General features: G+C 40.7%; 14 protein-coding genes across 14 annotated transcripts; 9 read left to right on the top strand and 5 right to left on the bottom strand.

Moving 5' to 3' along the window:
- Positions 1-226: 226 nt before the first annotated feature.
- BEWA_047400 (signal peptide containing protein) lies at positions 227-1024 on the top strand (the record flags this gene model as incomplete). The annotated part of the gene is made up of 1 exon (XM_004831670.1): positions 227-1024. The coding sequence occupies one exon, from the start codon at positions 227-229 to the stop codon at positions 1022-1024; it is 798 nt and encodes a 265-aa protein (XP_004831727.1).
- Positions 1025-2260: 1236 nt separating this feature from the next.
- On the top strand, positions 2261-3175 carry BEWA_047390 (signal peptide containing protein; the record flags this gene model as incomplete). The annotated part of the gene is made up of 1 exon (XM_004831669.1): positions 2261-3175. The coding sequence occupies one exon, from the start codon at positions 2261-2263 to the stop codon at positions 3173-3175; it is 915 nt and encodes a 304-aa protein (XP_004831726.1).
- Positions 3176-4202: 1027 nt separating this feature from the next.
- On the top strand, positions 4203-5204 carry BEWA_047380 (hypothetical protein; the record flags this gene model as incomplete). Its single annotated transcript, XM_004831668.1, has 1 exon — positions 4203-5204. One exon carries the CDS (start codon positions 4203-4205, stop codon positions 5202-5204), a length of 1002 nt encoding a protein of 333 aa, XP_004831725.1.
- A 31-nt stretch (positions 5205-5235) lies between these two features.
- Positions 5236-5796, top strand: BEWA_047370 (hypothetical protein; the record flags this gene model as incomplete). The annotated part of the gene is made up of 1 exon (XM_004831667.1): positions 5236-5796. The coding sequence occupies one exon, from the start codon at positions 5236-5238 to the stop codon at positions 5794-5796; it is 561 nt and encodes a 186-aa protein (XP_004831724.1).
- Positions 5797-6246: 450 nt separating this feature from the next.
- On the bottom strand, positions 6247-8256 carry BEWA_047360 (hypothetical protein; the record flags this gene model as incomplete). Its single annotated transcript, XM_004831666.1, has 1 exon — positions 6247-8256. The coding sequence occupies one exon, from the start codon at positions 8254-8256 to the stop codon at positions 6247-6249; it is 2010 nt and encodes a 669-aa protein (XP_004831723.1).
- Positions 8257-8868: 612 nt separating this feature from the next.
- Positions 8869-10377, bottom strand: BEWA_047350 (conserved hypothetical protein; the record flags this gene model as incomplete). Its single annotated transcript, XM_004831665.1, has 1 exon — positions 8869-10377. The coding sequence occupies one exon, from the start codon at positions 10375-10377 to the stop codon at positions 8869-8871; it is 1509 nt and encodes a 502-aa protein (XP_004831722.1).
- A 763-nt stretch (positions 10378-11140) lies between these two features.
- BEWA_047340 (signal peptide containing protein) lies at positions 11141-11950 on the top strand (the record flags this gene model as incomplete). Its single annotated transcript, XM_004831664.1, has 1 exon — positions 11141-11950. The coding sequence occupies one exon, from the start codon at positions 11141-11143 to the stop codon at positions 11948-11950; it is 810 nt and encodes a 269-aa protein (XP_004831721.1).
- Positions 11951-12947: 997 nt separating this feature from the next.
- BEWA_047330 (hypothetical protein) lies at positions 12948-13289 on the top strand (the record flags this gene model as incomplete). The annotated part of the gene is made up of 1 exon (XM_004831663.1): positions 12948-13289. One exon carries the CDS (start codon positions 12948-12950, stop codon positions 13287-13289), a length of 342 nt encoding a protein of 113 aa, XP_004831720.1.
- Positions 13290-13585: 296 nt separating this feature from the next.
- BEWA_047320 (hypothetical protein) lies at positions 13586-16994 on the bottom strand (the record flags this gene model as incomplete). Its single annotated transcript, XM_004831662.1, has 2 exons — positions 13586-16809; positions 16992-16994. 2 exons carry the CDS (start codon positions 16992-16994, stop codon positions 13600-13602), a joined length of 3213 nt encoding a protein of 1070 aa, XP_004831719.1. The 3' UTR covers positions 13586-13599.
- A 33-nt stretch (positions 16995-17027) lies between these two features.
- Positions 17028-18521, bottom strand: BEWA_047310 (hypothetical protein; the record flags this gene model as incomplete). Its single annotated transcript, XM_004831661.1, has 1 exon — positions 17028-18521. One exon carries the CDS (start codon positions 18519-18521, stop codon positions 17028-17030), a length of 1494 nt encoding a protein of 497 aa, XP_004831718.1.
- Positions 18522-18903: 382 nt separating this feature from the next.
- BEWA_047300 (conserved hypothetical protein) lies at positions 18904-19719 on the bottom strand (the record flags this gene model as incomplete). Its single annotated transcript, XM_004831660.1, has 2 exons — positions 18904-19134; positions 19168-19719. The coding sequence occupies 2 exons, from the start codon at positions 19717-19719 to the stop codon at positions 18904-18906; spliced, it is 783 nt and encodes a 260-aa protein (XP_004831717.1).
- An 875-nt stretch (positions 19720-20594) lies between these two features.
- BEWA_047290 (hypothetical protein) lies at positions 20595-22412 on the top strand (the record flags this gene model as incomplete). Its single annotated transcript, XM_004831659.1, has 1 exon — positions 20595-22412. One exon carries the CDS (start codon positions 20595-20597, stop codon positions 22410-22412), a length of 1818 nt encoding a protein of 605 aa, XP_004831716.1.
- Positions 22413-22665: 253 nt separating this feature from the next.
- On the top strand, positions 22666-24723 carry BEWA_047280 (conserved hypothetical protein; the record flags this gene model as incomplete). Its single annotated transcript, XM_004831658.1, has 1 exon — positions 22666-24723. One exon carries the CDS (start codon positions 22666-22668, stop codon positions 24721-24723), a length of 2058 nt encoding a protein of 685 aa, XP_004831715.1.
- A 1223-nt stretch (positions 24724-25946) lies between these two features.
- On the top strand, positions 25947-26302 carry BEWA_047270 (hypothetical protein; the record flags this gene model as incomplete). Its single annotated transcript, XM_004831657.1, has 2 exons — positions 25947-25955; positions 26087-26302. The coding sequence occupies 2 exons, from the start codon at positions 25947-25949 to the stop codon at positions 26300-26302; spliced, it is 225 nt and encodes a 74-aa protein (XP_004831714.1).
- Between the last annotated feature and the right edge of the window lie 505 nt (positions 26303-26807).

Raw genomic sequence — 26807 nt, 5'->3', positions numbered from 1 at the left:
ACTGGTCTTCAAGGTAGGAACCACTCCCCCTCTAGTGGCAGGAATAGAGACCGTACAAGGACAAGAACGCGGCAAGACAAGGGAAGCACTTAGATACTCTTATTCTCATCAAAACTGCAACTGTTTACGTTCAGTTTACCTCAATATTTTGGCATTCATCCTCGCGCTACACCACATGAACAAGAGCCGAGAATCCCTGTCTATCTCACTCTTCATCCTAATAGACATGAAGATTCTTGCAATACTTTGCGTAACCTACGCGTTAAGGCTCTGTAGCTGTAGGAGGTTTGACGAGATAGCCGCAGGTTTTAACGGTGAAGTGGCCAGGGCTCAGGAACTTATAGAAGAGACGAAATCAGCCCTAAGGGGTGCTAGAAATAAGCTTAAAGACTATACCAATGCCTGTACAGATATACAAAATGCCAAAAAAGAAGAGTTGGAAAGAACTAGAAGTGCCCTTGAGACCGCAGAAAAGGTTCTGGAAGCAGCCTCCGGAACCGATATGGTCCTAAGGGTCCTGCAAAAGGTCAAGGAAGGCCTAGAGTCCGATTTAAACTACACGATTCCATCCGTAGAATCTCAAGAGAGTCTTGTCACTGAGGCTATGAAGAGGGTATCAGATGCTCAATATCTGCTAAGCAACATACAACCCTTGGAAAAGTTTTATGAAGGTGGTAATGAACAGAAGCCATTGTGGGATATTCCAGCAGATACTGAACCAGTGACCACTCCCGTAGCAAAGCCTGTAAAACCTAGGTGTACAACCGCTGAAAATACCAAACCTAAAAAAACTCCCCCAAAACCTGCAAACAATAGACCAAAAAGGCCAGAAGGTACACAAGCTACTAGAGGCTCTAAAGGAATAACTCTTCCACCATCTCAACAGAATGAAGAATGTGAGGAACTACTATCTGAGGAACCTTACCTCTATGACAATGCACCCAGAGAGGAGATATATGAGAATGGATTGACAAGGAATACCTGTAAAGTAACAACTACTTCAACAGTTAAAGTTGTCCCCTGAAGCTCAAATTGTCATTTTTAAGGGCCAGGGTTTTCAATATCCAATTTGTATCAAGGTTTTCGGAAGAAAAGATCACTCTTTGCCATAATGACAAAGACTGGCAATGGTTCTTTTACTAAATACTTTGAAAAATGGTGAGTAGAATGGGATTCTGGAAGAATTCAAACCATGATCTTTAGGGATCACAACAAAACCAATTCAGTGGCCGTTTCCTCAAAAGTAGAATTCCACAACATTTGAAGATTCTACAATGAGCTTGCGGCAAAAATATTTTGTCAGTTGTCCAAGTTGGATATGAATCGTATCAATAATGCAGTAATTTCAATACCATAATGATGGTAGTAACATTCTATTGGCAAGTCTACAAATGTTAGTCACGAAAGCTATGAATGGTATCACAAACTTGGTAATAAATCGAAAATGTGCTATGCTTACCCAAGTGAGATTGAGAAACTGAAGGTAAAGACTAAAGAGACTACAAATATGTTCATAGACATTGCATTCTATGCCAAACTCTTGAACACACCAGCGAATTGTCACTACACAGAGGCTGGTTTAAAGCTACGGAAGTAAGAGATGGTGAGAAATCTGTATGGAAGGCTCCTGGAGATGATCAGATGCATATATTGTAAAGTGTATCCAAATGAAGATACCCCGTTTGCATACCTTATTTTGGACGATGGTAAGAAAAGGGATAAATACTGTATCGAGAAGAGTAGAAATGAATAGACAAATATGCCAATTGAGGTATTCGACAAGAAATCCAAGGAAATGAAGGGAAAATATGCTGCTTTATCTTGATTACATGCGCACGAAGATACACCCTAAATCACTCCAGTCTTAGATCATTAGAAACAACAAGTGACGTACATTTTGAAACGCTCCAAAAATATTCTGACCATTACACGCACTTGTTCCAAGTAAAAGAGCTCTTCATATGGATGAATAGAAAGCCATACTATTAACCGCCCTTGTGGAGAATGTCCACTGGTATAACATTTTATAATTTGTATACTCGTGTATAGACACATTATGACAGTTTTCCTGCATGCTACTGGAAGCCTTTTTAAAGACACACCATATTTATAGGCATGTGGAATAGCATTCGACCAGAGGGTACCATTTACGCTAGACTGTAGACTTGAGGGATACCAAGTGGCCCATTTCATACAAGTTCAACTCTTGTGGATATACATTACCCCACCCTTTCTCGTAAATTACGGGGAGTTTTAGAAAATGGTAAAGCTAAGTGGGTCGCTAATTCTTCTACTCCTCTATGGCGTTTTTTGCTGCAACAGAGACGATGCTACATGTGGAGATATAGCCGGTCAAAGTAATGAAGCAAAACGTGAAAACTCCAATGTTAACTCAGCATTATCAGCTCAGCGCATGGATATTAACGTCAAGACAGAACCTTTAAATTTCACGAATTCGCCAGTTGGGGGAACGATCTTGGACATTTCTCAATCTACGAAGCAAAATGTTCTCCCGGAAGAATTCTCTACTGACAAAACAAAAAACTCATTTTCCAGAGTTAATGACGAATTTGTCATTTCAAAGATAACGGATAGAGAAAATGAGGTCTGGAAAGGTCCTCTAGAAGCTGCATGCAAAGCTGTAAGCGCCTTCACCAACAACACTTACCTGTTACTCACAACCTTACTCGTTGATTTATGCGGAGGTAATAACCGTGAACGCGAAAGAGACGGTTACATTTCTTCTGGAAAACTTTGTGGATACAAACTGGATATTGAACACCCTAACCTTGCGTTTGTATCCACAACGGAAAGGGGCACTAGAGAATTCATTCGGATGAGATACATCGCAAATCCAGGAGTGAAGATTACAGCTGTCCTTGCTGGTGACTTTTTATTCTGGGAAAGTGATGGAAATCAGTCACTAGAACTCTGCAATGAGAGGACTATGGTCAATCAGAGTCTTTTGCATCTACGCACTTACGATCTTGGCTCTGCCACAAACTTGTTTTATGAAAAGTTTGACGGCTCATGGACCATAATTACAGAGAAAGAACATAGTGTAAAGCTCGATGAGATGAAGAAGAAGGCGAAGTTACAGAAATCTGGCCCATATTCAAAAGTCTGTGCAAGGGCTCCATGCGAAAACATTTCAACTCCCAACTTGGAAGGTTAATTTCTAGTCTTTTACACTCTCAATGTCATGGATAAAGATTTCTAAAAGGTTGAAATGACAGAGATTGCAGAATATGGCCAACAGAGCTCACATTTTGGGGAAAAGGGTAATGTATGCAGGGAATCAAACTTTGGCTTTCAAAGATGGAGGAAGATGCATTATGGTCGAGGAATTAAAAAAGAGCAATAAATCTGGCATATACCCAAAAATTTTTGTTATAGGTTTCCCTAGTTGCAAGTTTTCAAGAATGCTTGTTCCACATGGCTGCAAGTTATTAAGGCGGCTAACAAATTTTTTGATTTATACCGATTGAATAATGGGTTATAATAAGCAGTTTTTATCTCTGGATTCATTATTCTTCCAGTTTTGCCCTTTGATGTCTTTTACAGAGCCATTACGTCCTCTCTCTGGAATCACTGGGCATAGAGTGAAAAGGATTTAAAATATGGGATTTAACTATTACAATTCATTAATTCACATTTTAAGTGTATAACCTTTTATTTACAACCTATTTAAAGTCATAAATGAGCAAAATATTGCACAATTATCTCTGCATGCAGGTTTATAGTTTTATTCCTCTTTTGCAAGGTATGAATGAGATGTCCCCTGTATGAACTTTTCATTGGTTAATAGGGACTTACTCGACAATTTCATCCTATAAAACCATTTACTAAACTTGAGTATCCACTCTATAACAAATATCCCTCTTCGCTCATTGACCCTCTGGCGAGTATCTGCTTTATCCGTCAGAACTACATCCTTACAGGCTAATTCTCAGCTATAAGCAAGTAAGCTAAGTGATAAATTTTCTATTCCAAGGAATACTGAAGACTATACCTCTACAAACCTAAAAAGTTGCCGGACATGTAACCCTGGGTGGGGAACTATTCCAACGGACAAATAGGCGTGCACACTGACATTATGCGTAGACAAACCATTTACAAGAGTAAAAAAGTACTAAAACTTCCACAAAGCTGGATACATTGTAGAAAAGTGTAATGTGTAGAGCACAAGAAGGTGTGTAGAAATGACACCGACTACAGTCGCCATTGACGTTGCCAAGAGAGCAGAAGCGGGTGAGGATGGAGTTAGGCTAGATGACTCCTCAAACAGGTGTTATTACCTTGTTGGAGACGTAAAGGTATTTCTAACCAGCACATACCCGGAGGACAGCCCTGGCTATGAAAAGGTAACCCATACTCCAGAGGGAGCAAAGATCAGAGACATAATGCATAACAGGAGAAAATACAACATTAGTAGTACAACACTTTCTACAGTTTCTGTCTACTACTGGGTGTACGATAGAGAGCATGAGAATCCTCTCCTTATCGAACTGGGTGATCGAACAAGTTGCTACGCCGTTGAACACAGTGACAGCCTGAAAAACGTCAATTCCTTGAGTAAGTATAGTCTAATACAACTCCTTGATGGTTTTAATTGCATTTACAACAACGCTCACAATATAGACCTTTCCAGGATCCATGATTACGTGTGCATTTTTGAAGGATGCAGAGAAGTTATTGCTGTGAATTCAACACCATTTTGCAACTACATAAAACATTCCCATTCAATACCTCACAAGAATAATGGATTCAAGATTTCTGCGCTCATCTACAGGGGGAAACGAGCCATGAACATACCGATCCCCGCTTACGCTATAAAGAGTTTTTCCGTGTATTATTCCACCTGTGACGTCTTGTTATCATACCCTCTTATCGTCGAGTTTGAACAGGCCGAGGAGAATGGTTATGAGTTTTACAAAATTGGGGGTGAACTCTGGAAGGTGGTACCAATGAAGGAGGGGCCTAGTAGCTCGGAAGAGAATAACAAGATACTTAAAGAGACGCTAGACGACCTAATGAAAACATACTTTTCAACACACAAGGGTGAAAAGTCTCATATTAATGCTAGTATCATTGTCGCCGGAATAGCTGGAGGTATAGCCTCTGCTGGTCTCCTTTGTTTTGTGGCACTCAGCTTGGTTCCTCATGCAAAGACCTTCTTGAAAACTGGAAAGGCTTTATTATAGGTTTTCAACCCTAAATCTATGAATATATGTTATGCATGCAGTTTTCATTCCGAGTCATAGTTTGGCCACGGTTCGAGTTCAAGGGGCAAAGGAACAAGCACTGTTGAACATTGCAATTAACAGAGCGCACGAGAATAATCTAAAGACAATATGGATCGATATCAAAAGGGCATTCGATTCGATAGACCATAAATATTTACATGCCGTTTTAGATCACCTTAATATCCCAGATTGGATTACTAACTTTATAAAGCATATCACTAGTGGATGGACAATAGACGTTAGATGTGGGAAAGAACCTATAATGGTGAAAAAGGTAACAAGAGGAATCCTCCAAGGAGACTCGTTATCACCACTTCTATTTGTACTATGCATGGATCCCCTGAGTAAAATCCTCCATTCAGTTTACCCAACGGTAAAAGGAAAGATTGGAGAAAAACAGGAACATGCCATGAACCACCTACTATTCATGGATGACATTAAACTATCTGCAAATGACGACTATATGATTGAGAATTGTTTAGGGAATGAAAGGTCCCTCAAAACAATAGGCCCGGAGATTAACAGAGATGAATCAGAGACCACACCATGACCATTATCTTGGTAAACTCTTCAATTCTCTACCTCCCATTAAGCTTGAAGAAGGAGTCTTCTCAGTAGTGACTCCTTACTCCCCCTATGGATTTAATGCAGTATGTTCTCCCTACCCGTGGTAGATGTTCTTTAGAGTCTATAACATTAACTCTTTGTAGACAGTACTACTCGTTTTGTTATAAAGGTGCATGTCCTGAGAGTTCTTCCATCACTTGCTTATTCTTGTTATTACTACTGGCTTGAGTGTCTTTTGGCGAATGTAGTGGGCCTAGAGAATGTAGAATAGGATTATCTCTGGTGGTACCCCATTAGACAACCACTCAGTACCCATTCACATCAACAAGATAATAATCTCAAAATAAATCTTGAAAGATTGTCAGGAGTAGACGGAGTCTGTGAGGACTGTCTTTTGTATTGGATGTGCTTTTAGTCTTTCCTAGAACATTCATCATATTTGTCGAACCCAAGGATCTCCTTTAAAACGTTGATAAAGCTTATAACCTGCCAGACCAACTGCACCTGATCCACCAAAAACACCAGAGATGATATATCCTAGACCAGTAGCAGTTTCAAGAAATCCAGTAACAGCTTGAGTTTTTCCACCAGGATCAGGAGATTCACTTAGTTGAGCTTGAGGTCCACCAGTTTCTTCTTTAGTTTCATAAGTTTCACCGGGAACATTACTATTAGGTAGATTAGGACCATTACGGCCTTGTCCTCCTCCACCTCTAATATCACCTTGACCAGGTTCTCCTTTACTACCCTTTTCACCAAGAGGTCCATGAGGTCCAGGATCAATAAGATCTAGTACTCCGAATACGAGTTGTTTAACATCCTTTTCATCTAGTCCAAGGGTAGCACTCAATCCAGATGTGCCAAGTGTAGCAGCCGTATCTAGTCCAGTTAATCCAAGCTTGATAAGAGCACCAAAAGTTTCCAATAGTCCTCTACCAGGGATTTCTCCAATTTCGCCTTCAGCAAGAGTATCAGCAGGTCTAGCAGCAGTTTCAGAAGCAGTAGAGTCAGTATCTTCATCAGCACGTGTTGCTTCTTGTTCTTGGAATGCAACTTGCGATTTAGTCTTTTCTACAATCGACTCTGTATCACTTACCAGATCTTCTTTATGAGTCTCAGACTCTTTTACATGTGAAATAGGATATGCAGGAACCTCTGATGTAGACCCTTTAGATTCACTGGATTCTTTAGAAACTCCCTCAGGAGCAGATCCGGAAGCGGGAGTAGCAATAGCATAAACTTGGCCATCAGCAGTACGAGCAACTAGTACTTCAGAACCATCAATAGCAGTTTGTTTAAATGTCCCTTCTTCGTTAGGCATACTAACACCAGAGCCTGGTCCTTTGAGACTATTTCCAGTAATAGGGCTGGTAGCATCAGGCCGGTAATATGAAACGGCGGGCTGAGGATATTCTTTAGGTAAATATTGAGGAGGTTGAGCATTACCTTGAAGTCCAGAAGGAACAAAAGAAGTAGAATCACCGTATGCTCCATGTAGGGATTTATTATCAGTACATCTTGAATAGGGACATCCCGCACTCATTAGTTCCATCACGAGTGCATCAAAGTAACCATCATCACAGCCTTTGATATCATCAGGACAAGGTACTCCAGTCAAGGTTCTTTCCCAATTATCACCAGTACCTATAGTGTTTTTTTTGAACCATCCGCTAATGGTGTTTTTATCTTCAGAATGTAGATAAAGTAAGACCGGATTTTTTCCTCCGCAGTAGAATGCGCAGGCACTTATTGAACCAGGAATGGGAAAGCTTAACGCATGAGGTTTTCTATTAACACTGTAATCATAGTACTTAATCTTAGTGAGCTTATATCCTTTATCTATGATTTCATGTTTGTAGTAAGGGATTGGTGGAGAACCAACTGGGACTTTAAGCTCTTGAACATAAACCTTTTCTTGACCATTATGCTTACTACAACAGTACGAGTTTCCATGTTGGTGTTTACCTAGAGTGAGATCCATGGTAACCACTTTGTAATATTCACAATTAAGATGTTCCAGTTTCCGTTCAAGGGCTTCACCTTTGAGTGGATTAGATCGAAGGTTATATATACTCCAACCATTGTCATCTCCCTTGTTGTAATATGTGTAAGTTCCATCCTTCTCCCATACTTCTATGAGAATAGGCTGATTGTGATTAATATCCCCAAACCAATACCATACTGCTAAATGTTTTATTTCTTTGTTCTTCACACCTACATCAACAGTGTTACTCTCACTTTCATATATTACAATCTCAACGGTAAAAGGTTGTCCAGCAGATGCTACGTGTGTGAACTTTAAGAAACCTGGAGATAGAGGACTCTCAGACTTTTCTAATCTTACCTCTCTGTCAGGAGATCCTCCATAAAATCCAGTGGTTTCTAATTCACTAGGAACATCCTCTTTAATATTTATTATAACACTAGATTGAGGATGGACCATTCTGGACCAAGGTCTAAGATGATCAAGTTGTTAGTTCCCAGAACGAGTCTATACTCTAAAATTCTCAGTCATCCTCCATGTTCAGAGAGAGTGTTGTCTTTCAAAGCTCTGAGATCCATGAGTAGTCTCAATGCGACCAAAGGGAGCAGACCAGTACTTTACTCCCTAGACAACCATACATTCATCCTCCCTCGCAACTAGTTCACCGTCAGAGAGACTGTCCACAGAACAAGATGAGAAAGTAATCCGGCTATCCAATCATCAACTTCCACCGAGTCCATTTATTCATCCTTATTAGTTATAGTATAGATATGACCAGACAGTTGTGCATGCAGGTTTGGTAGATGAGGTCACTACGATATACATGATCAACCAGGAGGGAATATCTCATTATAGGCTGGAATAGCCCAGGCCAGGCTAATTTGTCTTGTTCCGAAAATAGCATGCACCCCAGAAATAAAACAGCATGTAAGAGCAAACGTAAATGACAAAACTGTTCCAGCAACTACCAGTCTTCTGAATATCTAATACGAATGTGATATGCATAAACACCACACGCACCAAAACTTAATTTATAATTCCACAAATAGGAACGATTCACATTCGTGGCTCTTAGTAGAACAAAGCAACGGCAAAGACAACAGCGATGGCCGAGAAGACGTGAGAGGCGGAAAATCCATCGTACACAGCCTTGTAGTCGGCAGAGAAGCTTGAGTTCATGCCGTTACGGATCTTGGCAGCAGTGGTAACGTCAACTCTAGGAGCAGGTTGAACAACAGTAGCAGCAGAACCATCAGTTTTAGTATGCTGGCCAGCTTTACCTTCATCACTAGCATCACCAGCTTTTCTACCAGATTGAGCAGATCTACCTTTATGAGTAGCACGTAGGTCAGATGAGACAGGGGTTTCTCCAGCAAGAGATCCTTGACCAGTAAGAGCTTCAGCTTCAGGAGTATCTTGACCAAGTTGAGGAGCAACAGGTTTAGGAGACCCTCCACCATCTTCAGCAAAAGGTTGAGCATCTCCAGAAGCAGAAGTTTCAGGATTATGAGCTTCAGAAGTAGTAGCTTGGGGAGAAGAAAAAGTAGAGAGAGTAGGTTCACTAGATGGACTATTATCACCAGAGCCTGCTCCTTCACCATCTTCAGTTAGAGTATCTTCACCTTGAGCATTACCTTGAGTAATATTAGCCGGGGGAGATGGACCATCAGGTTGTTGAGGGGCTTCAGGAAGAGCAGTAGAAGCAGTTTGACCAGCAAGTTCAACAGCACCAAGAGCTTCAGGTTGTAATTGAGATTGATCAACAGCAGTAGAGGAAGTAGCAGCTGGAGGTTCTTCAGTAGGAGTATGTCCTTGGTTTTGAGCTCCACTACCATGTTGACTAGCAGTAGAGTTTTCTTCACCTACAGCACCTTTAGTATCTTTACCTTGAGTTTCATCAGCTTGACCATCTTCACCTTGATCAGTTTCAGGTCTGGGAGGTCCAGGAAGACCAGAAGCTTGTACTAGAGATAAGGGTTTATCTTCTTCTAATTTCTGCTGTATTTCTACATCTCGATCCCCAACATCACCAACTTCCTCTTCTTTTCCTTCACCAGGTTTAGGTCCAGGTTGAGGATCAGCACCCTCTTGTCGAGATGAGCTTATCTTATCCTCGGCTTCTTCAACATGAGCTTTATTACTAGCAACAGGATCAACAGAAGCAGCTCCGGTACCAAGTTGTTCAGCATGACCAGAATATTGAGGAGATAAAAGAGCAGCATAGAGTTTATCTTTAGGATTACAAGTATGAATAAAAGCACTGGGATTAGTGGGCCCACCAGGACAAAAACCAGCAGAGCCGGGACCATCATATCGTCGTTCAGATTCTTCAGGTTTACCAGTAGATTCTCTATCATGTGTACTATTAGCACCAGAGCTTAGTTCTCTAGCACTTCCAGGATCAGGTTTAGCAATTGTTTTAGCAGTAAGTCCTTTACCAACAGGTCCTATAGGTCCTTGAAGTCCATCAGGACCAGCAACAGGTTTAAGTTCTTGAGGTGAGGGTTGAGCAGCTGCAAAAACGCTGGAAACAGCAAAGTAAGTAAAGACAGCAACACCAAACAGAGATTTTGTCATCATTGTGAACCCTTAATCTACAAGTTAAAAATAGCAGAAAGCGAGATCCTCTGTGATGATGCAGCGAAAATCAATACACACACATAACAAAATGAACTTATTTACCCCAAGTTCCTCACCTCAATTCATTCCTATGGGGGTGGATATCAGGATAACGAACAATAGACCTGATATCCAACTCTACTACAGGAGGAAGAGTGTCTATACTGAGGAAGGACGAGTTACGAGTCCAAGTAGGGTTCAGGAAATGGAGTCGACTAGGCAGAGTACCAAACCCTTGAAAAGGAATTAAGCGGCATACATAAAATGCCAGCATGTACCATTCCAGTGGTATATTCTTGGGACGGCGTGGCTACAAGGTGCCATGTCAAGCAGGCTGGGAATCACAGACGGGATACAAGCCTACATGCAGACGAGACTGCTCACCTTCCTCGTCATTTATCAAAAAGAAGTGCCAGGAATAGACCTTGTAGTTATGAGAGAATGAGATAGAGACACGTTCCGAACTCATGAAGAAACCGTAGGGTCTACAAGGGTAGTGCAGAATGGCATACACTCAGGGCAGATTAATTAATCACAGCATTATATCCATAGGGGGAGTAAGGAGTCGTGATAATGGCGACAAGGTACCTCTGCCCTCTGACAATGGAACATCGCTAGCATACTCACTAATTCGTAGCTGCTGCAAGCTTACCCAAGAATGTGACGTTTTAGTGTTGCCACAATAAATTCTTACCACTAAAGCTTATTTTATTCGCCAACAACAATGAATGCAGTTCTGAGAGTACCGCTTCTGCTCACTATCCTCTTGTCCACCAGGACCATTATTGCTAACCCTGGAGATGAAGAGAGAAGAGATAACAATAACGAAGAAAGGAGAGATAAAAATGGAATGATTTTGATAGATTTGGACGTATCTGGAGATATTCCAGACAAGATAAAGGTGATCAAGTCCAGGACACTCTTTCATCTAAATCGCTATAGAGTCGCTCCGGAATACAAAACACACTACAGAATAGGCGCAATTAGTGATAATGGAATGCGAGTTTTGGACGAAAATCATCAAAATTTGCCACAGTATAGCAACATTATGGAAAGACAAGTCAGCCTGTTCAGAGACAGATACGGTACAAATGTAGTTAGAGTTACGGATACCTTCAAGATTGAGAATTCTAAAGTCATAAAAAATATGTTGGAGTTTATAAATAAACCGGGAAAGTCTTTTTATGCACTACTAGTTAGATACCATATAGACATTGACCTGTTGGATCCAGGCACCCTAGACAAGCTAAACGTCCACAAAATTGAAGGATCAGGATTTACGGTCTTTCAACTGCGGAAAAATATGCTGACCCACGCCTATATTGGCGTAGTAAAGTACGGTGGACAGATTGTACATGAAGCTCTGAGCAACGATGTCATTGAACGGGAGGTGACTCTAGACAACAGCCCAGAGAGTCATGCCATTTTAGTAAGGTCAACAATGAGGGACGGAAGCTCTTCTTACTCGAAATACCTGGTTGTAGAAGATGGGAACGGAGGAAGGATCGTTCACGAGGAAACCAAGACCTTTTGAATGCACGTCTGGACCAGACCCACAAGTAGTTTATAAATTCATGTATATGAGTGATAGCTCCTCCACCAAAAGATTTTGTGGTAGCAATACTTTCTCCCATTTGGACCCATTTCAGTCTACATGCACAGGGTAGTGAAACTTGGGATGATGGTTGCATACTTTGGTCCAGCAGTGGCAACGGCTCAGGGTACTCTTAGAAGACCAAACAGTCAAGACTAGCATTGACCAATTTTATAGAACAAGATCTCATCTAAACACCAACAATAATGCCAGCCCAATTTTGACTAACCATGACGACATCACTCGGCTCCTTCTGGAGCTATTGTAGCAGAATTTTCGATGCATACTTTTGACTGGTATTGCAAAATTCCATACAGATCATTTCATGCCGATAGAGTCGCCAATTACGATAATCTCTGAACAATTTCCCCTGACCTCCCATTCCTGTTGAACATTAAAACTTGCGAGACTAGGCTAGTCACGTGCATAAATGTCAAAGCCATGATCAGTAGCAGTTATCCGATAGAGCTCACTCATCCTAGGATGCATAATTTGCGTGTTAACACGGTCATTATATCTCCAACAAACTGTTGGCACCCCATGCATTTCGGCTATACAGTGACCACTGCGCTACTTTTTACTTTAGATTCCAAATTGCCAAGTTCCACGAATACACAAGGTTTTACAGGGCAGTACCGCGGGGTATTTTGGTGGTTCAGGAGGTCATCAATAGATCTTTCTAGAGGCTATTCCAGGAGCTTTAGAGATATCCGGAGTTTTTACAATATCCAGGGGATACCAGCAAAATTGCAAAAGTAAAAAACTTCAGGGTTCACTGAGACTGGAAATATCTCGAGTAAAGAATCGTTTTAAGGCGGAGAAGTAAGGTTTTTTAGAGGTGACTTTCCCAAAAAACTTACTCTTTAAATCCAGAGTCTGTCAGATTTCCCGGAAATACGGGGGCTAAGACCTTTTAGTTTGGAATAGAAACATTCAGATGGACTCTGAGATTATTTTGTGGGAGGCAGGATCCGATACCAAATGCACGGTGGTGAATATATACCAAGATGGTGAGGATACCTTGCTGAATTTATACGTCAAAAAGGCTTCTAAAAAGGGCTTTCGGCGTTTTAAAAAGGTCAATGGGAAGTGGATGCCTCAACTGGCTAGTGAGAGAATCAAAATTGTTAGAGATGATACACCAGCCAAACTCAAGTTTGAGAATCTAAAGGAGCAGAGGGGAGACGACGACGTAAAGTCGACCGATTATGGATGCGAACCCTGTGAATTGCAGTTGCCACATGGACCCGAAGATGATGAAGATCAATGGGTCCAGTAAAATGAAGTGTATCACGCAGTGCCTCAGGTGAACCTAGAGGTTTTGTGTAATGTAGTTTTGTATGTATAATGCATATTATGACAAGATTAACAGATGGTAGGGAGTATATAAGATGGTATTCGTTCTGACACCTTTGACTCGATGGTGGTCTCTACGCTGTACAAGAGGGAGATTGCTGACTCAGCATGGTACCCTTGAATCAGTAGTGCACATAAGAACAAGATTAGGATCGTGGGTCCCTCATTATTCGGGACTTATACTCGTTTCACTCGTACGCTACGCATTCCAGGTACAATATAAATTAAACAAATTACTCCGATACATCAGTTTCTACTTCGTCGTCACCCTCACCATCATCTTCTCCTTCCTCATCCATACATTCAGTTTCGCTACTAATTGTGTAGTCGCTACTTATGGATTCACTTGAGCTTTCATAAGTCCTCCTTGTGCGATTCCGTCTTCTCATCATTACCCCTCCAGTTGGCACGATTAGTGAAACGCATTCTCTTTCTCCAACAGATGACACGTAAGCATCATATGCCTCAACGAGTGCTGTGAATGCAGCATCATCTGGAGTTTTGAATCGGTAATTTCCGGCTTCCACTTCTACAATTGCAGATACATCCTCATGCTCCTTTACAATCCTATCAATTTCTTCATTGACAAGATTTAGAGAATCTTTAAGTACCTGTATATTTGCCCTCGTCTTTATAATGTTTGCATCTTTTATAATGTAGATAATGAGAATGCGAATATCTCTGAGGTCAAAAAGCGCCTCCCGCGCATTTTCATGTGAACAAATTGAGCTTAAAGTTTTCACATCTTGTAAATGTTGCGGGAAGCTCTGGTTGGTTTCCGATATGTCCTCCCTAGTGTACATGCAGATGATATTATGGAGTAGTGATGTCACCTTTAGTTTTTCCATAACGTTCCCTTCATCGATTGTAACAAGAAGAAGCCACTTTATATAATTTGCATATTTTCTGGTTATAAAATGGAGAGGAGCCTTGAGAAACATTTGCATTGTGAACACTACGAGGGATGAGAATCCAACTAGTGGCAAATTTGTTTCCAGGAGGCCATGAAGCGACCTCAGAAAGATGTGTTCAAATGCTCTGTGATATGCCTTTAAATGTCTGTAGGATAGAGTGGGATAGAGGCAGGCCATGTTTACAATAATATGTTTATCTTCTGGAGAGAAACTTGTATGTGTAGTCGTATTTGTAAACTTGTAACTACTAAGCAACGTCCTTGGGGAAGTCGGAAGTATAAATGCGATTTCCAAAAGACCTCTTAATCTTTCTACAGACTCCAAATCCTCTACAGGCTCATTACCGACAACACCAGTGGCTGGTTCGAAAAAATCTGTAAGAACGAGTTTACAAGAGAGCCGCGTTGTCACAGATTGTATATACTTTGTGCTGGCTACTTTTCCACTTACAATATTCCAAAACCCGGAAACAATATCAACACAATCCTTGCGCAACTCCACATTTGTTATCAAAAGATCCACAATTGTAGCCAAGTACATTTCACAGCGTAAAGTCTGCAGTTCTATTCTTTGTCTAATGACCAACAATTCCTCATCACCGTCTTTATTATCCACCCCCTTTTTTTGTACCATTTTAGACAATTCAGTAAACTTGTTCATGTATACCATGAGCACATCATGTGACTCTTTGAATGCAGTATAGAATGCCTTGATCTGCCTCAACAATTCTGGATGGCCCTGGTTCAAAAGAGACCATCCTCCTAGGCACTTACTGGAGAGGACATCGCAGTATTCATCACACAAATCTTGCTTCTTCCACTCGATGACAGTGGAGGAGAAAAATGAGAGTTGAGGCAGTAAAATCATCTGCGGAAATTCCTGCAACCCAGGATCATTAGCGCATTTACTCCTTGTAAGAGCGAGGAACGATTCAACAATTATTAAAATACGGGACCAGCGTTCCTTTAACTCTGAATGAAGAATTGAAATAAAGAGTTCCTGTTTTTCCAAAAGCTTGAAAAGTCGATCTAATTCAGACATGAGAGCAGACTCCCGTTCAGATTCTCCTGGAACTTTAAGCAAAGTCTCAAGTTCACTTATTGCTGCTTTGTTGCTCCCTATTTGTTCCTCAAGACTCTTTACGAAAATGTTAAGGTGTTCAATAGAGTATTTTGAGACGTTGAAACGCCTAATCTTCGCCTTGGAAATTCTTTCCAACTCGTTTCTACCAATTCTCACATTTTCAATTCCAGATGTCTGAAATGGATCCTTGATATCGCTAATGACTGAGAGTATCTTGTGAGTGACGGAAGTTTCAAACTTGTTCAGCATGCTACTTGTCCTTGGAATTTCTCCTCCTAAACCATCGTCTATGATTGATAGACCAATTCCGGAAATCGCTGTTATCCTTCGAAGTAGCGACAAAGCATGGAACACATAGCTGTTTTTGAGATACCCGTAAAACTGTGCAACAAGAAATGAATTGTCACCAAGAGATGTACTCACAACCATATCAGAAAGGAGGTATCCAGTTAGACTCCTGACAGGAGCATTTAAGAGAATTTTATTGCATACAAGTTCGCATGCACTTGTATACTTGTCCAGCTGAGAACTTGTTGCGATAATTAGCAAACTGCGCAGAGTGTTACAGAGTAAATAATCATTTGTGTAGATTTCCCGTAAACCTTCCATCTGTAACTCATCATATCTCGCAATTCCATCTACTGCAGGTGATTGTACCACATCTTGAGAGAGAGGAGGTGATTCAAAGTATTCATCCGTCCTCGGAGAATAGTAGACTTCCTGTGATAAGGGCATGTTTTGAGATGAATATGTCTCTTGAGATAAAGATTCAAAGTTGGTTGGAGATTTTAGCATATCATTTATTTTTGAGCGTGTAGAGACAAGTGCATTTAGATAGGAGAAAACATCCAAGACCTCAATAGCCTGTTTATGTGTTGCATCAGCAAAATTTTGGAAGAACACAGAGAGAACAAGCAGCTCAGATGGTGTAGCACTCTTTATCCTATTTAGAAGTGAGTATATATTACAATGTGTCGTTGAAACACCAGGAATTTGCAGGTTTTCAGAGGAGTTTACAACATCTCCAAATGCCTTGAATTCTTCAAGAAATGAGGACCTCTCCATGTATACTTTGATTACATTCTCCAAAAGACTCATATTCGTAACTTTGTCTATGAATCCATCAATGAAGGCAAATAGTGATCCAGATATCCTAACCCACTCTGAAACAAGCTTGTAGAATTCATAAACTATTTGTTTATCTTCCTCATTTAACCCGTAGGATAAAATTTGCAACTTTAGTTCTAATGGTATGTGAATGTACCACCTTGCAAGCTTCCTGTATGCCCCTATCCTGACATCTTTTGATTCATCAGAGCAGCGTAAAATTATAGTTTGGTAGGCTGACTGGTCCTCTGGAGGTTCCAAGTTTTCAAGCACTGCTAGCCTGACTGAATGATGAGGATCGTTGAGCAACGGAAGTGTTGATTGAACCACAAACGGAGTCTGTATAATATATGGATGAATGCATAGATGATGTTATTGAGAACGTCAGAGTGCCCAGTGTAGAATTCATCAGTATGAGTTGTAATGCGACCATAGGTAATATTAATGGAGTACAGAGTAGTGAGGTTACTATTGACAGTAAACATTCCGCAACTTAAAGAGGATTTTTGTCCCGAACATACCATTAACGGAAGAATTTATGGATAGAAAAGGCCATTCTAAATCTTGACAAATTTCGTCCTTATCCTTGGCCAAAACTTTACTAGCAGGACAATGACCACTGCAGCTACCAGTGCATATACAGCTCCTCCAACCGCTGAACCAATTAGTGATGCAGATTTCGCAGAGGTAGAATTGTTAAGTTTTGGTTCAGATGAGGATGGATTGGCAACATTTGATGAATGAGTTGCGGGTGATTCCATATCTGTACTATTTTCAGTCTCTTCAGGTTTAGGGTGTGAAGGTTTTGAGGACGGAACATGTTGTGGATTAGTATGGGTGGTAGGAAAGTGCTCCTTCTTAAGCCTGTCAAGTTCAGTCCTAAGGTTATTACCAGTAAGTTGATCAGTTTCTTTTTCAGTTATAGGCAGTTGTGTCCAATTCTTAGCATCTTTTGTAATCCTTTGATAGTAATTATATGTGGTACCCCTACCACTTGATCTCAGTTCTACCAGGAGAAGGTTCTTCTCACCTGTAAGATTTTCTCCATAGTAATAGGCAGAGATGCTAAGTAGAAGGCTGGTAGATTTTATATCGGTAAGCGGAACATTCTTATGGGTAATACCATTTAGCTCAAAGAGACCGCCGCATAGAGAATGTTCATGTTTCCGATAACCATCACCAATGTGACTACTTCTCATAGTTATGAGTATACCATTATCAGAGTATGATTTCCCAGCTGAAGTGGATAACTTAATAGTGATTTTGGGGTAATAATTGTCACTGTTCAAAAGTTCTAACACTTTATCATTGGGAAATCCGCTCCAGGTATTTTCAGTACTTGTGTTTCTCTTGAACCAGTTGTGCCCACCATGATCATAGTAAATTAAGAGGAGTTTTCCACGTGAAGTAGAGTCACAGTAGACTTGTATATGCGAAATATCCCTTAGAGATGGTAGTCCAAGTTGCCAGTCGTTACCATCCCTGAAACTAGTTACTGAGAACGAATCAGAAATAGTATGTCGGTAGTGGTCGTAACCTGACTGGTTTTGGTATGAAAGTTGAATATCCTTAGAACACATGGGACATTTATAACCTCCACTACTCTTTTCTGAGATCTTTATAATATGAGCATTATTCTTTCCGCAGTTCTGCTTGTTAAGTGAATCTCTTAACTTACTAGTACTTGCCTCGTGATCCTTTGCCCAAGAAGTACCATCAGCACTAGCGTAGTATTCATTATCTCCTGTTCCAAGTTGAATGAGTAGAGGGTTGCTAAAACTATTGTCCCTTGACCAGTAATATACTGAGACGCTAGTATAAGTAGTTAATGTCCCGAACCCATTCTGAGGAGTTCCTCCATTATTGATATTCCCTATCTTACCATCCTTTAGAGTATGAACAAACTTCCTGTAAGTTCCTTCTGGGTCAGGGTACCAGTCATCCGTTAGGTCTACTCTTCCACTGTTACTTTCATAATAGTATCCTCCTCCATTATCTGTTTGGACTCCACTTTTAGGGTTTTTACTGATGTCAATAGTAACACTGTTCATTTTAATTACTTATGTCTAATAAAACAGTCTGTTTATATCAAACTCAAGCAGATGGACGGGATGTGTAAAGGAACCTATGGGGATCTATAAACTGGTATGTCCTCAGTTTTCTGTATCCTGTCCATAATTTTATAGATATGACATTAGTAAATGCCAATTCTAAGACTCTTTATGGACAGGGGTATATATTACACTCCATAGTTGTCCATTCACCTAGTCCATGGCAGATTTGCATGCATTAGTATGCTATCCAGTATCTCCTCAATAAGTCCATAATTAATCCCCTGCAGCCATAAAATCCAGAACATACACAGCTCTCGGCTCGCTTATACAACTCATACTGATGAATTTGGCGGTGGATACTCTAAAGCCTACATATCGTTCAACTCACCTGAAACGATTCCAAGACCTTTACGGCAGCACAACGCACATCTTTGTTTTGATCTGTTAGCAGGGATACAAATGTCTGTACGTGCTTTTCAAAGAGCACACTTGTAATCATTATTTCATCAATGCATGCGCTTCTGACGAGATGAAGTGCAATTGTGCAAAATGTGACCCTCAGTCTTTTTTCCTTGGCATAGACCAGTGATAGCAGAATCGTCCAAATGTGCTGAACAGCTCATTATTTATAAAAGAAACTTACGAGTAACATTTTCGGATTTTCCGGGTTCTTCCTCTCCAAGTTTCCCTCGTTAGACGCTATGGATCCGCAAATCTTCTCCATAGTCCCGTCAATGAGCATTGCAAGTTTATAGAGAAACGCAGATACGTCCTCCAAAGCTCCATTTCTGTACTGAGTCTTGGCCTTTCCAATGAAGAGGACACTCAGAAGTAACGCTTTCGAGATCTCATTCAAGACTGCATCAACCTTTTCCATGTTCTCTTGTCTCGATAAATTGCTATAGGGAGTTCCATTCAGGGTATCCTCGAGGAGCTCTTTGAGTGGTAGCGCCAAAATCCCCTGGGCCTCCTCTGGCGTCAATGTCCCTTCCAGGACTCCGACTAGCGCGTTCACATAGTTGGACGTGTAATGTGTAAAGGATGCCGATTGAATGGTTTGGCTAGACTCCTCTACGGGATGTTTGGAGGCACGTTTACCCTTTCCCTTGAGACGAGAGCCCGCACGCTCCATACCGACCATCCTTTGCCCATTCTTGAGAATGCCTAGCACACCTTCAGACTTTTGGATCGCCATGGCAACCCTAGAGACAACAACACCTCGGCCCTCGGACAAGCTTCGCTACAGTTTTCCCGAGAAGTGAAAATTCTGCGATAACCCGGAAGATTTCAATGCAAATCAGAGAAATTTCCTCGGTAATGGTGAAAAATTCCAGACCTGGCGCCGAAAATTCCTCTGTGGAGCAGCAAGGGCCTGGACTCAGACAGACCGCAAAGTCCTTTACACACTTTGGAGTTCTGGCACGGTAACGTCTGGAGACTTTGAGAGAGCACCAGGAAACATAAAGTGTGGCACAAATTTACTCCCCTACGAGCTCAGGCACCTAGTCAGTCTTTTAAAAATGCTCGAGTATGACAAAGACCAATTTTGATGGAGGTCGTAGCAACTTTGTACGCTCCCGTAAACGCTTCAAGGTTTACACATGGAAGTATAAAAAGACCATCACCCCTGTAGCATCATTTGTGCTACTCGTCAACCAGATTTTCGGATTTGGTAAGTTTAATGCGTAGTAAATGTTGGCCAATCTGAGTTTTCCGTCTATGGCGTTAGCTGAGTGGCCGTAAGGGAACCTGAGCGCACGGAGCTCAGCAGGAACCACCGAGGAAATGTGCCGCCACCAAATATTGCACTGAATGGAAGCTTTTAGACAAAGACGTGGTGAATATGGTTTATAGGAAGAGTATTGACAAACAGATGAAGATAGAAATGGTACAGACTACTAAATCATATGTACTACTGAAGACTGTGTTGATAGTTGTTCATCTTGTTCTGTGGATACTTTCTCTGACGGTGAGCTAGTTGTGAGGGAGGATGAATATATGGATGAGGAGTAGATAGGAGACTCTCATTAATCTCAGAGTCTTTAATGGGATACTCTATGAACATGGAGGATGGATGATGGAGACCGGCTCAAGTTAAATCTAGAAAACAGATGTGGAGAAGTTAGAAACCGATGCACCTGTCCAGGTTATAAACCACCTGGGCTAGAAACTAAAAAGGTGACTGGTGACCATAATGCTGTTGGATTCATTGCCTATACTCATTCCAACAAAGAAGGATTTACACTCAGTAATAATCTAGGTGATGGTGAAAAACTAGAGGATGAGGAAGTTAAAAAGGTAACATCTGTATCGGTCTATTACTGGGATGGAGACAAAAACTATGATAAACCGCTTCTTCTAGAGGTGAAGAAGAAAGACGACCCCAAATCATTCTATTACCTAAGATATGATGAAACTGAAACAGGAGATCAGCCAGCAGTCTGGAAACAATATACTGATGACACAGGAACATCTTTGCAGGCTCTATTAGACGAGAGAAATTTAGGCCGAAATAATGTCTTTCCCTTATATCTTGATCAGCCAACCAAACCCCTTGATGTGGAGTCCAACGTTGCAAAAAGTAAGGGTCTGGAACTTGTTAAAAATGGCACAGAGATTACTGGGAGTGATTATAGAGTTACCGAGTATAAACTTAATGGCAAGGATGGAAATACTAGATTTTCGAGGGTTATGCACGGTAAAGATAGGGTAAATGGTATCACTATCCCTAATGATATAATTAGTAATATTCGACTATACTCGTCGCCAATTAACAACAGTAAAGTACCCATTATGTTTGAGTTTGTTGGGAAGGATGGAGGAAATTCTAAATGGTTCCATAATCAGAACAAAGGTACAGGTACTACTCAATGGGGAGAAATTGGTAATCCAGAGGGATTCCATAGTGATAAAAATAATTCAATATCCACTCTCACAGAGAAGTTTACTAGGAAGTTAGATGGGTTAGTTTGTGAAAATTACAATGGAGTAACTATTGATTTATCACGCAACAGATCTGAAGGAAGAAGCTACTGCTGTGAGCATCATACAGGTGAGAAGGGTACAGGGAAAGTCTCTGTTAAAACTGAAGAGCTAGCATTAAACGGTGGTGTAAATAAACTCCCATATTACAAACATCATATTGAAGCAGGACAGAAGGTAGCTGGTATTAAATTCTATCAAGATGATAACACCTCTAATAGAAGGAAAGTATCTGCTAGATCATTTAAATTTCCAATGGAGGGTCCAGTGGACATCTATACTTTTTATTCTGGTAATAATCCGGAGCTTATATATGTATATGGTACTGGGACAAGCCCCCCGGTTAAGGGTTGGTTTAGAAGAGACAGTTCTGGTTATGGAGCTACATGGAAAAAAACATCTCACAGTCTCAGGAGTATTAAGCACAAGGATATATATGAGAAAAGGCTCAACTGCACCCAGTGGACTGCTCTTAGAGAGATACTAAATAAGCGCGATGGTAATTTGGAAGAATGTCAAGAACCTCCTAGACCACAGGGTTCAGTAGCACGTAACGATAGCGATGGAGTACCAGAAATAGGATCTGAGGAAGATGATGAGGAATCCGCTGACGACTCTGAACATTCTAAATCTACTCTATCCTCACCTCGACTAAGCCCTCCTGGTGCTCCTTCTACCGGTAAAGCTAGTAGAGGAGATACTCCTAGTGCTGGTAAAGATGCTCAAACTGGACCTGAAGCTCCTAAAGAACCTGCTCCTCAAGCTCTTGGTGTTGCTACTGCTGGTGCTATGTCTCTCGGGACAATTTCTGGTATATCCTCAGGTACTCTTACCGGAGCTGGTTCTCTTACTGGACTTGGTTCGCTGGATTTAAGTTTTATAAGGGCCGTAGTGGAGATCCTTTGACTTGATGGTCCGATGATCTAATGACCGGTATTTGGATATGCTATGATACAATTTAGCTAAACACAGTGATACTAGGTACCTTAGTCGTATCCAGAGCTCATTATAGTAGGCTCTAAAGATACGATGTTTTGAAGCTAGCTGTGAATTTGGCCACTCAGATAACGCGGAGATTGGTGAACCATGGATTATTAAGAACGATGATGAAACATCTATGTCCATACATTTATCCATAACTTTACATAACTATATAGGTATGAGTGGTATCCCTTCCATAACTCGCGATGGTGGATGGTTCAAAGTTTTGCTCGCCAACTTTGGCATGTGTATCACTGCTGCTCTCTGTAGTTTGATGCTTCTTCAGGCAGTTACTTTAATACCTCAAAATTCTAATTTCCAACAGAGGATAGAATTTGATACGGTGGTAAAGTATTACCTCTCTGATTATTCCTTCAAGGTTATTTCGATTCTTCATCATATAGGAGATCTTTGTTGCATTATCTGTGGAATTCTCACATTTTCAAAGCTCATAGATATGCTTTTTGTACAAACGATTGGATATTCATTCGCTATTCAGATTTATCCGCACCTGGCCATGGGAAAGGCAAATATGGCTGTTATATCCTCAATCTATGGATCAGCTAACAGTACAGCCGCGATAAAAATGCCACAAAACTTGTCATTTATACACTCGGATATTGAGACTCTTACCTTAGATATGTCTGGCCCATCTTGTGATGGAAAATTGAGATTAGGGATAACTTTGGGTTACATTGTCTGCGCTCTTTTATGCCTTAGGTTGAGTGCATGTGCCCTAGAGGAGACGACAACCTTCCATGTTACATCATTTGTAGTTCTCTTAGGCTGTTCTTTGCAATTAGCAGCGCATTCTGTGCTCAAGATTAGGAGATTATATAAAAATAATTCTGGGATGACTTCCAGAGATTTTACCAGACGATATAATAGAACAACTTATGAGCGACTTTTTGGCACGAAATCATGTGCTATTCACCATAGAAATGAACCTAATTCATGTACTTATAACGGCGACGATCGTGCAAATTGGTTATATGATGGAATCAATCGTTATGTAAACGCTGACAAAAATATACCTACCACTGGAGAATTACATATACACACACAAAAATTCTCGAATGAACAAAAGGCAGGATCAGCCAAGATTTTGCCTCCAGCAATTGGGAATGAGTCGTTCTCGAATGTTCTCCTCACGTTCGTGGATAACTACAGTTTAGCAAGTACAACACCTTCATGGGCTAATGAAATGACTCTAGATGTCAAAGTTGCTCCAATCCTCTGGATGAGTACACTTTTTTCCTGTATAATCTATTACATTCTCGGAATCCTTATATCCAGTGCATTTCCAGCAAATACTGGTTCAATAGTAAATGACATATTGATGAGCGACTCTGGAGTTGTAACTAGCATTTGTATTTTGATATTCGTTATTTTCACTGCTATCCCAGATGTTGTATTTGGATGTATAACTACTAAATACAATTTGCTAAACTTGGGTTATTGCGGTAGTAATTTGGCCTATTTTTGGGGATGTGCCTTTCCATTTTTATTTACCTGGTTACTCTCAAATGAGACTCTTTTTATGGAAATTTTTAACAATATTGGTCTAATTAGCGCCATTGTTTGCGATTTTGCAACTCCTGTAGTTATATATGTAAAGGCACACAAAAAAGTAGAGGACCATGGTAAAGGCATGTACTATAGAGCTTCAACTATGCTTTTCAAAACCATTGACTCATTCAAGAGGAGGGTCACAAAATCCATTGAAAAGAGACTTAGTAACAGTTTTTATGAAAAAGGAGAATCATTTAGTGGAGAAGTAGCAGCGCAACTAGAGACTATGTCCTCCAAAGAGGATTTTGATGTGCCCAGTAGAGCTGATTCTGGGATTTTGAGTGATCTCACAAAACTTAATACCACAGGACCACCTCTAAGAACGGCGAATAGTAATGCTAGTATTGGTGAGGGAGGCATGACCGTGGGATTCATTGATTCCCCAGATGAAGTGGATTACACTTCATTCAAAATTATAAAGGCCGGAAAACCTCGCCTGGATGATCACTTGTACAATGTATTAGTTCCTATAAATCGTAAAAAGTTCGAAAACCCTGATAAGGTTGAGTATGTAGAAATAAAGACAATTGACTGCAGAGTCAATGTCTTTCCATCGGGATTTTTGGTAAAAAATCATTTGCTCATTGCATACACAATGATTGCTGCATTTGGTGGGCTTGCCGTAGTACCTCCCACTTTGCAGATTTTAAAACTTATCAGGTGAATATACGAGTATAGTGTGTAAGGTAGTCTATGATTCAAGCAGATATGTTAAGACGATAAGGGTACCAAGAATATACAGGGAGTATCTCTGTGAGCTGGGAATTAAAATGAGTTCTCAGTACCATAAATGAGAAGAGTACCATTCGCAGCTGGGTGAACGATTAACTCATTTATTTATCCCTTGAGTTTATGAATAAAAGTACTTATAGAGACACTGGAATCCCGTGGATCCTGCATAGCTTTATCCTTTGTTTTACATATGATGACAATCTGTGGGTTTGAGAGGATTCCACAATGTGTCTTGGCCTACTTTAGAGTCTTCAAATACACACTAGTGAAGATTGCCAGTGACAATGCAGTTTCAGGGCCAGTTGTCCTAAATCGTCTAAGATTTTCAGAATTCTTCTACATTTATATGTACCGATGTTCGGTCTGTGATGAGCGTTGTTATCTGAAAGTGTTTAGTGTGTAGTCTATGAAGAATGAATAGGTGATGTCGTAAGTCGGGATAACTATCACCACTAATGTCCATTATTTTCCCAGCCAGAAGAAAATTCTCTCCAAACCCACCATTTTCCGTTCATAATCTCCATTCAGTATAAATAATGGATGAGGATGTGGTAGGTATGGGAGTATCATGGAAATAGGCAGGGAGTGTCTACACACTGTCTTGAGTCTCTCCTGAAGGAGCTTAAATGCAGATGATTTTCAGCGTAATGGTTAAAATATGGATAGTTAGTTATTAAATGCAGTTTTATGAGGATAGAGAATGTAGTATAGGATGAGAGAATGAGGATAGAAAGAGACTAGAAGTGGAGTCACTAGTTCTCCTATAGACGAGGTACTGGACTATCTCACTGGAATAAGGATGCTACTTTTGACACCCTGATCTAGCTCTGTAAACTGTATAATCTCGAGATACAACTCACTCGTTCACTTGGTGGACTGGCAATTCCCTTGGACAAATGTAGCCATTGATCAGAAAGTTAGGCCGTAAAAGTCTGATGACTCTCCTAACTTTTGTCTCATAAAGTTTACGCGTGCCAAGAATGGTAGTAATGGAGGATGTTTTAGACTTGGTGAAGTACAATATAGTGGCAAAGGCACTGATGTGATTCTTCCATACGGTGGAAGATGGAGCATCTAGACTGTACCACTGGGATGGTGACAATTGGGAAATATTCCATGGTGTATACAAGAATAAAACAGATTATAATATCAAAAATGGTGACGGTAACTCTAGCAAATATGTAGAGGCACCGAAGTGTACTATCTCTGGACAATGCCTTGTCAATTCTAAATCCTCATCCTCACATCCAGGTAAAGATGGTACTGGACCTAAATCTGCTCTTAAACAACCTCAGGGACATCCTGATAACAATGGTAGAGATGGCACCCAAGAACCTGTTGGTTCATCTGGTGTTGAAGAACCTAATGGACTTGTTGGTGACAGAAGAACTGCTGGTAAAAATGGCGAGGATGATACTCAAGGATCTGAATCTAAAGGAGGTGGTGAAAATTGTGATAGAAGTAGTGGAGCTGAAATTAAAGAAGACTTGAAAAACCCGATGAAGAACTAAATCCTGATAGACCTGTAGCTGACCAAGTTCCTGATACGGAGTCTGAGACAAAGATTCTTCTACAAGGTACTCCTGTTACTGCTAATAATACTAGTGAAGATTCTTATGGAACAGATCTGTGTGCCCAGGGTACTAAAGATGCTACTCTAACTCTTACTATCACTCATAACATGCCGTGAATGGCTGGAAGACCAGTGAACTACAAGGAGTAGATACCAACTCTTTTACTACTCCACTCACATACACACTTTCCACTTTCAGAATGAGGTCATTAATGGAGATTGTCAGGTGAGAATGTAAAGCAATGAACTCACCGTGCGAACAGGAGGAATGAATGCCCAGATCACTCTTTCTGACTTTTATCCCCCTAACTCACAAGTTTCACTGCATAAAAGCACTTTATCAGCGAATACAATCACTTGATAGCCAACACAGCTATAGAGAATCATCGGCATAAGGAAGAACATTCCGGCACCTACTGTGGACATAAATGGTGACAAAAGTG

The sequence above is a fragment of the Theileria equi genome, assembly GCF_000342415.1.
Source record: "Theileria equi strain WA chromosome 4 map unlocalized gcontig_1105316255041, whole genome shotgun sequence".
In the NCBI taxonomy this organism is placed as follows: Eukaryota; Apicomplexa; class Aconoidasida; order Piroplasmida; family Theileriidae; genus Theileria; species Theileria equi.
The sequence above is the reverse complement of the archived record's forward strand: the minus strand, read 5'-3'. Positions and strand labels throughout refer to the sequence as shown.